This window comes from Chamaea fasciata, unplaced genomic scaffold (assembly GCF_029207755.1).
Source record: "Chamaea fasciata isolate MVZ Bird 193981 ecotype frontalis unplaced genomic scaffold, bChaFas1.0.hap1 SCAF_7, whole genome shotgun sequence".
Classification (NCBI taxonomy): Eukaryota; Metazoa; Chordata; class Aves; order Passeriformes; family Sylviidae; genus Chamaea; species Chamaea fasciata.
This window is the reverse complement of record NW_027094092.1, coordinates 57,422,967-57,437,815: the sequence shown is the minus strand read 5'-3', so window position 1 is coordinate 57,437,815 and position 14,849 is coordinate 57,422,967. Positions and strand designations below refer to the sequence as shown.

The following is a 14,849-nucleotide window of genomic DNA, read 5'->3' as shown; positions in this document are numbered from 1 at the left end:
TGTGTCCGCTTCTGGGCCCCTCACGTCATGAAAGTCATTGAAGTGCTGGAGCGAGTCCAGAGAAGGGTAGCGGAGCTGGGAAAGGGTCTAGAGCACGAGTCCTGTGGGGAGTGGTTCAGGGAGCTGGGGGTATTTTGCCTGGGGAAAAGGAGATTTATAAATAAAGGTGGCTTTATCACCGTCTGCAACTCTCTGGAAGGAGGCTGTAGCTGTAGGGGGGGGTCGGGCTCTCCTCCCGGGCTACCAGCGACGGGATGAGAGGACAGAGTCTTAAGCTGCGCCAGTGGAGGTTTAGGTTGGACCTTAGGAGGAATTTCTCCGCGGAAAGGGTGATTAAACATTGGAGTGGGCTGTCCACGCAGGCGGTAGTTACCATCCCTGGAGGCGTTTAAGGGCAGACTGGACGTGGCACTTAGTGCCATGGTCTGGTTGACACGGTGGTCTTTCCCGAAGTAATTGGTTCCGTGCTTCGTGTTGGTCGGTCATGGGCAAGCGTCCCCCGTCTGGCCCTGTCACAAGCGGAGCTCCGGGGCCCGGACACCCCCAGCCCCGCCGCCGGGCCGGCGCTGCCGCCCGGGCTCGTTCCCGCTGGGGCGGGCGGTGTCGGGGCCGGAACGCGCGGGGCGGCGCCGGGCGGCGGCGGGGCCGTTTGGCGGCGGCACCGGAAGGCGGAAGGCGCGGCGGGGGGAGGGAGCGGAGGCGGGAGGCGGCCATGGACGACCTGGGCTGCCCGCGCTGCAAGACCACCAAGTACCGCAACCCCTCGCTGAAGCTGATGGTGAACGTCTGCGGGCACACGCTGTGAGTGGCGCCGGGCCCCGGGGGGAGCGGGAGCGGGCGCGGTGCGGAGCCCCGGCTGCTCTGCGCGGCCTGGGGGAAGGGGTCGCTCCCCGGGCCGGTCCGGGGGTGGGGGCGACAGCGGCTCCGCCAGAGCCGAGCGGCGTTTGTGAGGCGGCTCTTTCCTCCACCGGAGGGTCCCTGTCAGCCCGGGCCGGGTCCGGTTTGACTCGGTGTCTTCTCTGCAGTGAAATTCCCGGGGAGGGACCCACGGGACACGGCGGGAGCTCGGGACACGCTCCCGTCCCGCGGGGCTGCGGCGCTTCGGGCTGCGAAGCAGGGAAAAATACATTTCCCATGGAGTGAAACATTTCTTGTTTAAAACCCCGCTCGAGTGGTAAAGAGAAAAGGCGTTTTGTTGTGTGCTTTTAGTGTGTTAATTCTGCTGGATGAAGAGTGCTTTGCTGAAGGTTTCGTGCTCGTTTAAATGTTGGAAGATCCTCTTGGGGACCTGTGCTGATGGGAGTCTTAACTCGCTCGTGATTTTTTTTCTAATTTGCTTCCCCCCCCAAGAACAGGCATTACTTTTTTTCCCTTTCCCCCCAAAACTCAACTCTTAGACAGTGCCCAGTATTGGCTCTTGCTGATTTAAGTCACAAATAGCCTGAACTCGTTCATTTTCAGATCTGGAGGCTGTCCTTAGTTAGTGTGGAAGTTTAAAAGGCTGCGCTCTTAATTCTTCCTGGATGTGCACCATAGAAGTCCAGTACTGCGGTAGCAGCCCTTTCTGTATTTTTTATTTTTGTCTTGTCGCCTTCCCTGTGACGTGTGTATTTTTAAACTGTGTGAATTACAGTGAAAAGATGCAGTCTAAGAGCTTTTGCTTGCCTTGGTACGTTGTTGTAAGTGAACAGGATGAAGGAAGTCAATCACAGGAAAGAATTTATCTTACTGTCTTAGGAAAAAAAGTGTTACTTTTCATTCAGTTCCCTATTCTCTGTGGTCCTGCAGGCACTTCTCTCGCCATGACGGTGTGGGAGAGGTGGCCTCAGGAGTGTCCCTTTGGTGCCAGCAGTGCTGTCTGTGCAGGGACAGCAGCGTTAGCTGGAGTTCAGAAATCAACAGCCCCGTTTAGGCAAAGCTGTGCGGGTGTAAAATGACGCCTTCGATCACCAAAGATCAAAGGACTTGATCAAAGTGGTCCTGATGTGCTTTCAGGCTCCTCCAGAGGCGCTTCCAGCAGAGGACAGCATGTCTCAGTTTGCTCTCCTGCTTTGGTTCTCAGTTATTTTTGGGCTTTTTTTTTTTTTTTTTTTTTTTTTTTTTTTGTAGCTGCGTTTTGCTTAAAACAATTAACGGTGTTTTCTGCTTTCCTGGGTGCAGTTGCTGACGCTGTGTTTGGGGCTGATGTTCATGTCTTGTTTCTGCACAAGGGCTGCCTCTGCTTCCCCCAGCTCTTGTTGGTTGCATCTCTGCTGCAGAGTAGGATCTCTAGGTTTATTTTTGTTGTAATTAAGGACTCTGCATCTCGATGTGGTTCAAGTGTGCCACTTTTCCTCTGTGTTTTCCTCCCAAGAGCTCCCTCAGGGTTGTAAATCAGTTATTGTTTCCGTACAGTGTTACAAAGCCTTCATGCTGGAAGTTGTCTCTTAGTAATGGTTAATAAATTTCCACAGTAACTCATCCAGGAGCTGGAAGCTCAGATGACCAACCTGTGAATGAAAGGAGGTAACTGACGCTTGTTCTCGTATATTCACTATATTTCAGTCACAAGGAAGGAACGTTTGATTAGCTCCCAAAGCGAATGAGCTAACATCAGTTTCTAATGAAGACTTATCCTTAGTCAATCTATATTGGTATTTTGCTGTTCTTACCATTGAAAATGCTACTCCTGCTTTCCCATCTAAACTTATTTGCTATAACTGAAGCATTTAAGAACTCTACCGTGAATTTTATGCACTTGTGAGCTCTTTATTACTTCTCTTTTGTAGGAGTGTCTGGAATATTTTGAGGCTCTCACTTTGGTGTTTTTCACTCTGAAGAAATCCCATTGCTTCAGTCTCCTCTCTTCAGTCATGTTTAAATTTTTTTTTCTTACTCTTGGAGGCTATTCTCATTGGGGTTTTTTAGGCCTTTTCCACTTGGTTTGCATGTTATTGGAGCTGGACAGGTGTTCCATCTGAGTTGTTAGTACAGCAGCCTGGGTCAAAATTATTTTGTCTTCTTTTCATATGTGCATTTCATTCAGGAGGATAATGAATCTTGATGTGTGTGGGTTTTATTTTTGCAGTGATACATTTGATTTATGTTGAGCATAAGCCCCCAGTTCTTTAGCACTTTAGCACTCAGCATGTCTGTGGGCAGAGCGGAATTCAAGCTAGCTTTCCATGTTATGTTGTGCAGTTGATTATTATTACCTTTTTGCTCTGTTAACCAACTTGTTACTTCAGGTGACTTTTGCACTTGCTTCAAGTGACTTTGGATTCTGAGACCCTCCATCCAAATTTTTGAAGCTGAGATCCTTCTCTGTTAACATCCTGATGTTTTCCAGTGTGTGGTTTGTGGACAAAATGTCTGGGAGATGTTGGGAATTGTTGCTTGTGACCATAAGAAGGCAGAGCAAAACATGAAGTTGCCTGCAGTAAGTTCATTGCTAAATAACCCTCTTCCCCTGGTTACTTTCTGTAACAGTGGAGGATGTGAAAAGATTAGAACCATGTGAATGGGCTTGCTCCCAACTTTCTCTCTGACTGAAGTAATGATAGCTTATCTCTGGGTGTGGGTTTCTAATCACCTCCGACTACTTCAGTGTGTTCCGCTTTTGTTCAGATTATGTGACTGTCAGTTTGAGAGTGTCAAAAGTCCAGTTATACCAAAACTGTATTGCCTGTAGTTGCTGTTTCACTACCTGTATTTTTACTGTGTCACTGGAGGGATTTATATTCCTTTGATAAAATTTTTCCTGAGAAATTGTGTGTTGAATCTCATCTGTTCTGTTATCTGAAATATGCAGGAGATAGGTTTTTTTTCTCAGGTTATTTTGGCATCTTCCCAGGATCTGATGGTAAGGCTGACTCAGGTCTGTGTTTTCCTGTGTACTTGTCTCCTGCTCTTTAGAGACAGGTACTTTAGTCCTTCTTTAGATTGTTGGAACTTAATGCAGAAAGCAGAGGTGATCCAAAACTGCTTTTGTCAGTTTTCAGAGGGTAAATATTACATCTACCAGATTTGAAAACCTTGAAGTGCTCCTAATGCTGTAACCCCTGGATACAGTCCACAGGTTTATGGACTACAGGTCCCTGGGTTTATGGAGGCTCATTAAGCTGTCTGCAGAAGCACATTGCCTTTGTGGTGCTTTTTGTTTGAAGGGTGCCGATAAATCTGCATGGAAAATCCAGAGCCGTGGCTTTGCTGGCTTGGGAGGCTTGGAGCAGTTCTGTAATGTGTTTCCCAGTTCTAGCTTGGGCTCCTCCTCCTTCTGCTGTGCTATGAGTTACATTAGCCAGCTAATCCATCTTACTGAGTGGAGATTGATGTAGAAAATGCCCCAAGTGCTTTGGCATCATCTGTTAGAGATTTTCCCTCTCATTGAATAGTGGGTTAATGTGCTCCTGCTTCAGCTGCTCTTTCTTGCATTGCAGGCATTCTGAAGGGATATTTTCATTTTACCTTCAGTGCTGCTTCCTGGTAGTTTCTTTCCTAAAACCCTGACCTTTCCTATTCTGTGCTGTTCACTTGATGAAGTGACTCCCAGTGATGTGATTTGTACTTGTGCAAAATACCTTGAATTTTAAACAATTGAAGAGCCTTTACTTAGCTGAGATGATTTGTCTGTAAGCTTCAGATCTTTGTTTCATCTGGGTTTCAGAAAGGTTGTGGTTTTACCATGAGTTCATTTTATTAATTTGGTGACTCTCTTTTCCCTTCTGAAGAACTGTGAGAGTTGTCTTCTTGTGCCTTCCATGAGCCGGGTTGTTTCCACTTTGATGTTCTTAGGTGGTTCTTGCCCTCTGATTAGAATGAAATTAGAAGAGCCATTCCTTGTATAATTTTTATAAATTTTTAATTTTTCTCCTCTTTTTCTTTTCCTCTCACCTCATATGTAAAAAACACACCTCAGACTATCTGAGAACTTGTTGAGCAACAGACGTCCTGTTTTTTCTTTGTTTTTTGGCAGATGGCTGCAGTGAAGGTTCTTCTTGCTATGAAATCCTGTGCTTTAGAGGTTTAGCTCTTCATTCTTCTCCTCTTCCTCAGTTCATTGATTTAAATCTCATCTGAGGTAGATGCTGTGTGTGAAATTCCCTGTGCTGGCCTTCCATCCCTTTCCTTACTGTGACCTTGACCCTCAGACTGGTGCTGGATTTTGGCAGCAGCACGCAGGTAGCACTTCTCCTCCCTCATCCTTTGCATCTCTACCCTGTGTCAGAAAACTCAGAGTGGCTTTCTCCTAATGCTGCACTTTTGGCATGGGCAGTTCTCCCATGGGCAGTGGGGCTCTGGAATGTGCTCGTTGCAGAGTGGGATCAGAGTGCTGATAAGCACAGCAGTGCTGCAGTGGAGATAAGGGATGGACAGGTGGCTACAAGAGGATGAAATCGGTCATTTGGTCTTTTATAAACAACTTCAAGCTTGAGATTCCACTGCAGTTTATTCCAAGAGAATCTTGCCAAGCCTTACAGTTTTGGGGAATGGGGTTTTTGGGGGGGTTTATTTCTTAGTAGTTTGTTTTCCATGGTTATTGCTTCTTGACCAATATTGCCAAAAGTATAACACCATGTGTTTTTGGCATCAGAGTTATGTTAAATAAGCCTTTTCCACTATAAATCTTCCCTGTCACTGGGAGGGAGGATGATAAATTAGCAGTTAAAAGTTGTTCTAGGATGGGACTTAGTAAGGAAATGCTTAGTTCAAGAATAATGAATGTCTTTTAAAGTTTATTTTCTTAAGTATAACAGAGGTTCAAGGCATCAGATACTTGGCTTTAAAAAAACTTTTGTGCAGGGAAAAGTGTGTCTAATTATGGAGCAATGCTTGAATAAAGCCCTGTAATGCCTTAGTTTCTAAGGTGCACTGATGGCTTTGCTTTCTTTTAGAAGTTCACTCAAGAATTACATTCAAAATCCATTGTGCATGCATGACAATTTTTGGTTTTTCGGACAATTCCTAGAACCTTTTCTAAGCATGCAGATGCTGGGTGCGTGCTTGCTGATGGAGTTGTAATCCACCTGGCTTCACTTGAGACCATGAATTATCTTTTACTCTGCCTACTTGGATTTCATGGCCTGTGTTGAGTTTTAGGAGGCAGGTTAAGCATATCCCTCTGATTTACTCACATAGAGAGGAAAGGAATTGCCTCCACCCAAACCTGCATTAAAAGAACGTTAAGGTTGTTACTGCAAACAGGAGTGAGTAAAGAGATTTATTCTTGGCTGTAAACTTGGACCATATGGTCTCCAACAAGGAGACACAAAAATGTTAGGTACAAAAGGTAGTTAATTGGGACTGCTGGTTCGCCTTTGTTATCCCACTGCCTTTTATAGGGAGAAGAAAGGAAAGTGGTGTGTAGAGCTCTTCCTTAGGAGTCAGTCCTGGTGCTCCAGCTACCTGTGAGCCATCCTGGCTTGTAGAGAGAGGAAATGTGGGTGTCTGCAGACCAGCAAAAGCAAAGAAACTTCTTTTCTTCCCCAGTGGCATTCCAGCTGTTGTGTCTGGGTGAAGTGTCTTTTCCAAGCTTGACATCTGTGGGAGACAAGGGCTCAGGGACCAGAGCAGCCTCCACAGAAAACTGGGAAGCTCAATTTCAGCTGCTGCCAGTTTGGTAGTTTTGGGTTTGTTCTGCTACAATCTTAGATGGTAGTTGATGAACTTGCTTTATTATCAGCTTTTCTGGTCTCTTTCCTGTCTTCAGGAGACTTATGGAAAGGTGTCTGGGCTCCTTACTAAAATGTAGGGTTCTTTTTCTCCTGTTCCCAAAGGGAGATGTGTTTATTTCTCATTTAATTTGTTAATAAGGCCTCAAAACGAAGACGGTGTAAAAAAGCTTACCGTCTCAAGGCCCAGCTTTGTGTTGCTCAGGGGAGACATCAATTCACCGAGTTGTGTTGTGGGGATTCTCTAATCTGCCCTGCACCCTGTTAGGGTGTTTCCAGGGATTCATTAGGGGGGAAGTGCATCCTTGGAGAGCTCTAATTGCCGTATTAACGGCTGCAGAGATGAAGAAACAAACAGAGGTTTCATTCTTTGCCTATTTATCTTCGTGTCAGAAGCTTTTGGAGTTTTGTGGCTGTCAGATTGCCCTGGGAGGTAAAAGTAGGAACATCCCTGGTGAATTCAGGGGAATGGGGTCTCATGCCAGTGCGTGGGGCTGGACTTGTTGGAAAACAGTTTGGAATCTTCTTGTTTAAACCCCTTCCAAGTGCAAGGATGGCTTGGCTTCCTGCTGCATTCTTCTCTGCAGTGTGGTTCAAGAAAATGCCTTTCTTCTAGGATGGGGGGAAGCCCTGGAGACTGTGGAAAATAACATAAAACTGTGTTTCAGCCAAGTTAATTTGAGTGAAGAAGTCTAAAGTAGAGGTAGGCAGTGAAGATCTGTCAGACCTGTAACTTTTAATTTAGGCTTGTGGGAATTATGGGGGCTTAAATACGCATTTGGATTTTATTTGGCAAGCTTTTTTTTTTTCCTAAAGAAAACACCTTGAATACAAGATATACAAGGACAATGATTCAGGGCTGTCATTTGTAAACATAAAGGTTGGCTGTGATATATATGATTTTTAGGCCGAAAAATGTGGTGTGTGGGCTTTGGAGCACAAACAAGTGTGAGTGTGCTGGTTCAGCCATGGAAGTGTGGATTCAAGATTTGTGAGCAGGCAGCAGGCACAAGGAAAAGAGCCACCAGGCTTTGGTACTTACCAGACCCTTGCAGGAGCTGATCCAATTTGCCAACCTGGCAGAAAAATGAGCTCTTTATTTTGTCAGTTAATGCTGTTTGTGCAGAACTAGCAAGTTGAAGTGGCTTGTGGATGGTTAGTCAGACATCAGAGGTGCTGCAAGGTCATCTGAAGGAATCTGCCTACAAATGAGCTAGGAATAGGGTGGAAGGAAGGACCTAATTAAAAAGGCTAAATTAACCTAATGTTAATTTAGCCTTTTTAACCATTTTGTGAAGCTTTGTGCTATAAAGGTTGGTTTATCTGGGAGAGCAAGTGCTCTGTTTTGTCTCTGAGGTTTGGTTTTTTGCTGTTACTACCACATCACACCTCAATTTATATTCCTGGATGGTAAATCCTTGCTTGTATGAAAAACATGCATAATCTTGGTGGATTAAAGCAGATTGGGACTACATGCCGTTGAAAATCTCAACCAGAACGGGAATTTGGTGTGGTCCTGAGTATGCCTACTTTGCTTTGGGGAGATAAGCAATGAGAGCTATGTAAATGTATTTCCTTCCAAATAATTTCCACCTCTGAGAGAATTCTCTTAGTTCCTTCTGTGTGGCTTGGGAGACAGATCAGGGAGGTTTTTACTCATTTTGTCAGATCAACTATGAGACTTTAACTGATGCTTGATTGAAGTAATTGCACAATCAAAGCCTGACTGCTGTTTCAGAGGAAGAAGCTTTTTTTTTTTTTCCAATATTAAGTGGGATGTATTCCATCTGAAATAAAGCTTTTTCCTGACTTCTTGGGGAATAAAAAATCTATGTCATCTTTTTTCTTTGTCTTTTTGGAGTTATTCCTGGTTTTATTAATTGGGATTAGATGATCTTTGGATCCAGTTCTATCCCATTAGTCTTCCAAAGTCTCTGCAAGTTAGTCATGGGAGGTGATTAAATCATTGCTGAAATACCCAAGAGGTTATTTCCTTCTGCCATCCAGTTTTGACAGTGAATGTTTGCTTTTACATTTGACTTTGAGTCATGGTCTTGATACTTCTGATGAAGTGGTGTTAATGCTTCAGTTTAGTTCCTTTGTTTTAAAACTGGCATATTTAGAAAATCTTTTCTCTGTTGAGCTATCAATTGCCATGTCTGCTTGGTAATACTTCTTGTCTGCTTAGCAAAGCTCACAGAGCTCTTCATTCCCTGGAAGTACTTTTTGGAAATTTAAGTTACGGTTCTGCTCCTTGTGACCTTGGCAAAAGGAAAGCTGTTGTTTATATCCTGTCTCTCCAGTCAGCAAATGGAAAAGTAAATTCTTTTTCCTTGGTTCTGAAAATTCAGTCTGTTTAAATCTGCAGCCTGGATTGGAGACTTTACAGGAGCATGCAGTGACAGGACAGGGGGAATGGCTTCACACTGAAAGAGAGCAGGTTTAGATTAGTTATTAGAAAAAGATTCTTTACTGTGGTGGTGGTGAGGCTCAGGCATAGGGTGCCCAGAGAAGCTGTGGCTGCCCCATCCCTGGAAGTGTTCAGGAACAGACTGGATGGAGCTCTGAGCAATCTTGTTCTGGTGGAAAGTGTCTCTGCCCATGGCAGGGGATTGGAATGAGATGATCTTTAAGGTCCCAACCCAAACCGTTCTGTGATTCTGTGGTCCTGGAAATCAGTTGGGGTGCCCAGCTTGAGGAGTCTTCCAAGATGCTTGGCCCCTTCTGGGTTGGGTAAATGCTCACCCTGTTAGGGGTGGCTCTGGTAATGGTCTGACACAGGTGTGGCAAATCTGTGGTGAAAACAAGTGCTTCTCAAAAAGAAGCCAAACACAAGAGCTGCTTAAACAATTTTATATTAGGCAGGTTTTTCTTTTCTCTTTCTTTTAATTGCATCTACTTAATTTTAATTGAAGCCAATAATTCTGTGGGTTTGTGAGGAGAAAGGACGATGGGCTTGCTTCCGTGTGATTCCATTAGCTGTCAGATATTAATAAACCATATGCATAGGTTTAATATTTCTGAAATTAAGCAAATAGCTTCCTGAGTCATTTTAGAAAGCTCATGTGTCTTGGTGACTGTAAATTCACAGCAGAGCAGATCCAGAAGTGCCCTGGTGGAGTACTCAGAAGTTGCATTTGTGTGTATGCTCTCTGTCTGGGGCTTTGGCTGGTTGTTGTTCCCCCCCTGGACAACTGAAGGTGAGGTTTGAAGAACAGCCAGGTGAGCGTTTTGGAAGTTGAATTGGGTACTCCACTGTTTATATCTGGTGAGGAAATAAGGAGAACAATTCCCTGAAAGTAACAGACTGTGGGACAGGCACTGTGCTGAGCTCGCACTGAGGACACTTTTGTTTCATATTGCTGGTTCCCTCTTTTGGTTTGATGATATTCAGGGAACAGTGGATGTTTCCTAACAGACCACTCTGGCTGCAGTAAAAGTCACAAATAACAGTCCTAACAGTGATCTGAATTTTGTAAAGACATTTGCCTTGTTTCTCTTTTTTAAAAAGTACTTTGCAAGAATTAATTTTGATGAGACCAGATCTGAGAAAAGATCTTAGCAGGAGCTGCTGCTCTGTGTGACAGAATTAAACTTTGTCATAGCTAAAAACATTTTTGATGCTCTGAAAATGATATTGAATTGTTCTTGTTTTGAATATAACGTGTGGGGGGAGACAATATATAAGGAAGTTCTTGCAGGTTTTTTTTTTGTGTGGAATGTAGGTAAGTTCAGACCAGTGAGAACAAGATGGCTCTGTCACAAAGGAACAATGAGGAAGTCATCTCTGATAAATATTTTGGCTTTGAATAGAGAAATGTGAGGTGAGGATTTTTGCTGTGCCCACACAGTCCTGCCTCAGTGGCTGGCACTAAGGTTAGATTATGTCTAAGCAGTTGCAGAATCTTGGGTTTAACGTGAGCATGACAACTTCTTTAACATTTTGGAGAAGTTAAGTGGCTCTGCTGGGAATTAGGAAATAGTGGGATGGGACAGAGTGAGAAGAAATGTATTTTGTTGGTTTCCTCTTAAGAAGGAGTGTTGAGGTGAAAGTACCCAAGAATGTTGTGCTCTTCGGTTTTTTTTTTTAATTAATTCCAAGAAGTGTGGCCAGACTGCCAGTCCCTGCCAGGGTGGCAAAGGAGAGCTGATGTTCCTAGACAGCAGCAGGCAAGGGAGTGGTTTGGCCAATGTTGACACCTTCCGACTGCTGAGCCAGAATGGGAAGTGTTGGGTCTCACTGGGCAGGAAAGTCTGGCACTGGCATTAGATGTATTGCAAGAGCTGCCCTCAGAGCCAGGCTGAAGGAGGAAGGTCTCTGGTCCCAGACATGTACAGGCAGACAAATGTTTAACTTCTTTGTCTTACTTGAGGGTGTCATGTGTTTATCTGTAAAAACACCCGATATCTTTGTGGGGATTTAGGAGCTGAGCAATCTGTAGGTGTAACTAGTGGCTAGGTAATTTTTACGGTGAGTATATGAATTGCCATGTGTAAACAGAAGAGTCTAGATTGTTCTGAGAGTAGTGTCTGTAGGCTTTGGAAAGGCTGAAAAAATAATCCTCACACACCCTGAATGGCTTCAGGAAAGACTGTCCGTGGCAATTGTGTAATTTGATAAGCTTGTGACTGATGTGCTGTGAACTAGAAATGGGAGGCTGCCTTTAAATCCCCAAGATCCCTTGTTTTAGGAAAAAAGATGAAAAGTTTTCTTTAGTTTTGGAGTATGGTTGTGTTCTGTAAAGGGGGAGAGGGAGGTTAACAGGACTGAGGGCAGTGCCAGGGTGATGGGATGTTGCTGAACATCGTTAGCTGAGCAGGCTTGGGGGAATTCAGGAGCTGGAGAGATTCTTTTCTGTTGAGCTTAGCCTAGGAGTGCTGCATTTCTTTGTGCTGTTTAGTTTCTACTCTTGCAACAAATTTTTGGAGGACAAACCCTTGATTTCTATTCTGTCTGCCTGGTTTTGGGGAAAGGTAGTACAGGGGTTGTGTGTGCAGAATTAGCTGCCTTCACATGGGCAGGATCTCAGCGATGTGTGAGTGAAACAGCCCCTTGGAGATTTGTTTTTTGGCATGAAGTTAGGGAGCCCAAATTGCATGGGGTCTGTGGGGGAGCCTTTGCTGCCAGCTGACAGATTTTGGAAGGGAAGGGGAAGGTGTGACTGGGAAACACCTTGTGGCTCTGGGGAAAGTGAAATGCTGTAGTGGTCGAGAGGGGAGGCTGACTCCCAGTCTGACACTGGCAGTAAAGGAAGCTGCAAAGAGCACAAGGGAGACTTGCTTGGAGGAAGAGACATGAGAAATTGAGAGAAGGAATGATGACTGGGCTAGGGAAGGATTTAGGACACTCTTGGAAAACTGAGGGAAAACTGGAGCTCCAGAAGTGTGTAGCAAGATGTGAAGTTGTTGGAGGATGAAGGCATGGGGAGGCCGTGGCTGTGGCAGTGTCAGAGGGGAGGATAGTGAGTGTGTGTGCTTGAACATTGTGGTGAAGGGCTGTAGGTGCCTACATGGAAATTAGCCAAGCCTGGATACAGAAGTTTTGGCCAGGAGAAGGAAGGGTGCAGAAGGGCACTCAGATCCTGTGTTCGCTCGCTGGGCTGGAGCAGCCCACAGGTGTTGGAGTTGTTTTTCAGAGCCCTGGGGTGGAGTTGGCCAAGTTCCTGGGGTGTGCAGCATTTTGTAGGGACTCTGCTGTGCCCATAGGATGCCCCTGTAGAAGTGCAGGCTCTGTACAACTGCTCCAGCCCTCCCTGGGAGCCGGGCTTTGAGCGGAGGAAATCCTATAGAGCGCTAATGCTAATCACTCTCAAATCAGGAATGTGAAATTTGGGCATGCTTCAAGCATTAATTATAGTGGCTTAATTTCCTTATCTGGTAATGTGGGGATAATGCTACCTCATGGTGGTTTTGAGAAGGTCAGTTATTTAATGCTGACTGTGCATGCCAAAGAAAACTGGAGAGGGGGAGAAAACCAGTAAACGTGTCGAAGCAGGATTTGAGCAGGGCAGAATAAACAAGGTCTGAGGATAAACTGGCATTGCCCGTGTGTGTTAGCTCAGTGTTGCCTCTCCAAAAGGCTGAAAGAGGTGGGGATCCTAACAAACTGGAGAGAGCAACCCCTCATCCTGGTGCCTGGCAGGCCATGCACATTAACTGCAAGGAAAATATGTAATGCCCAGGTCATATATCGTGCAGGTTGTTAGAGGAATAACGTGACATTGAGGCCTCTGCCCCGCTGCCTGCCTTAGTTGACATAAGGTAATGGATCCTGAGGGGAGGAGCTGAGTAGCAGCCTGATTGCATAAGCCTTCTTTCCTAAGGAAACTGGCTAGCACAATGTGGAGATATAATAAATTTATATTGTGGTGCACGACCACAAGAGGGATCAGACCGCTTGAATTTTCACTTTTGCGTTTTTGATTATGCCTTCTTTCATGTAGCCTCTGTTACATATGGAGGTTTTAATTGCCTGACTTGCCAATGATAGTATGAGAAATTTGGTTGAGTAGTGGGCTTGGCTATGATTTGCTTTCTGTCACAGATCTGTTTCTTGGCTTCAGTCTCCGCAGTAAAAACAAAGCTGCATTACTGCATGACTTTGATAAATAGATTTACATTTCTGCTTGCACAAGAAGTTATCTCTTACTGTTTGCTAGGTAAAGCTTCATTTCCAATTCTCTGGTTTGTTGTGTTTTTTTTTAAGTGAATATTCTAAAAAGTGGCTGTGCCATTGAGTTCAGGTAAAATACAGAGCCTGTATTTTGTATGAGCTTGATCATTCAAACCTGATTTCGCTCTCCTGGTTTCTTTCTTCTGGAGTATCAGTTGAAAAATTGGCAAATGTACACAAGATGAATGCTGACCTGAAAGTGACCATTCCTTGAATATAAAGGACCACAGTCGCTTTCTCTTACACCTAATAAGCCCAACGTTATGTTTTAAAATCCAGTTGTTTTCTAGGGAGAGTAGAAAGATGCAAAGTTGCTTGAAGGAGAATTGCCCCAGCTTCTTTCTATTGTGTCCTTCCTCCACAAATATAGAAGCAGCTCTATCATTGAAAATTTAATGAAGCTTTCATCAATATAATGCTGTGCCTCTGCATTCTCTGAAATGTATTCATTTTTAATGAGCTTCTAATTCTAATTTCAGGTAACAGGAACAATTGAACATAACCATAAATCTGATTTGTTTGTGAACAGTGTGTCCCATGTAATCCCTTATGTTGTCACTGATGACTTTTGGCTGCTTTTGGTAGTTTGGTAAAAATGTTTTGTTTTAGACTTTTTTTTTTTTTTAAATAAAAATCAGCCTCAGCAAACAGAAGCAATGACCTTAAAACAACAAGGTGGTTGTCCCAGTGTCATATTGGAGTACTTGCATTATAAAAAAAAGTGTTGTATTTATTTTTTTTTTCATTTCTTAGCAAGCCTGGGATTAGTTCCTTAGTTAAAAAGTACAATAGTGGGAAAATATTTTGGGTATGTGGGAGAGCTGGTAATACGGCACAGAACACAGTATTGTGGATAATGAATTACAGAAGATGGAAATAGTCTAGGAAAGGCTGTGAAAATACCCTACTGCACTCTGGGCAGTCTCACACTGGAGATACCTGTGAAGCATCCAATAATGTGCTGCTGGAAGAAGCAATCAGGCTTACTTGGCTTTTTCTTACTGGGAGTGAATCATAATGCTGAAAAAATGGTATTGTTGACCAAATTTTATGCAGTAACGACACCTATGAGTACATAATTACAGTTTCAATTAGAATAAGAAAGCATTAATGCTGAAACATTGTTTTGGTCACGTGAAAATATATTATTTTTCTATCTGCCTTATTTAATTTATGATCCTTTTATTGTTTCTCATAATCATAATTGACATTTGTCCATGAATATTTAATTTCTGTTTTGGACGTTAATTGCAGAAAAAGGCCACATATAATGTGATGCCACTGAGTAGAGAAACATAAAATTTAATAACCAGAAGCATTCTCTACTACACGTAGTATTGCCTTTGTAATAATACAAAGAGTAATGTAGAAAGAAGGGATGAGATAAATACCATTCTTGGCAACGTGCAGCTTTTTGTTTCATCTATTAACTTCCTTGAAAAGAAAGTTTAGTACCAGGAGGAAGCTGCCCTTGCCTGGCACATGTTTGTATCCTGTTTTCTTTTGACAGTTCTTATTTTCTTGCA

The 14,849-nt window shown here is 43.9% G+C and overlaps 1 protein-coding gene across 1 annotated transcript in view; it reads left to right on the top strand.

Annotated features, from left to right (window-relative positions):
- Positions 1-686: 686 nt before the first annotated feature.
- The window catches only part of MNAT1 (MNAT1 component of CDK activating kinase), a 116,521-nt gene continuing 102,358 nt past the window's right edge, over positions 687-14,849 (top strand). The window contains exon 1 of the mRNA XM_066189016.1: positions 687-801. Within this exon, the coding sequence (XP_066045113.1) occupies positions 713-801 (89 nt within the window). The 5' untranslated portion in view covers positions 687-712. The remainder of the gene's footprint in view (positions 802-14,849) is intronic.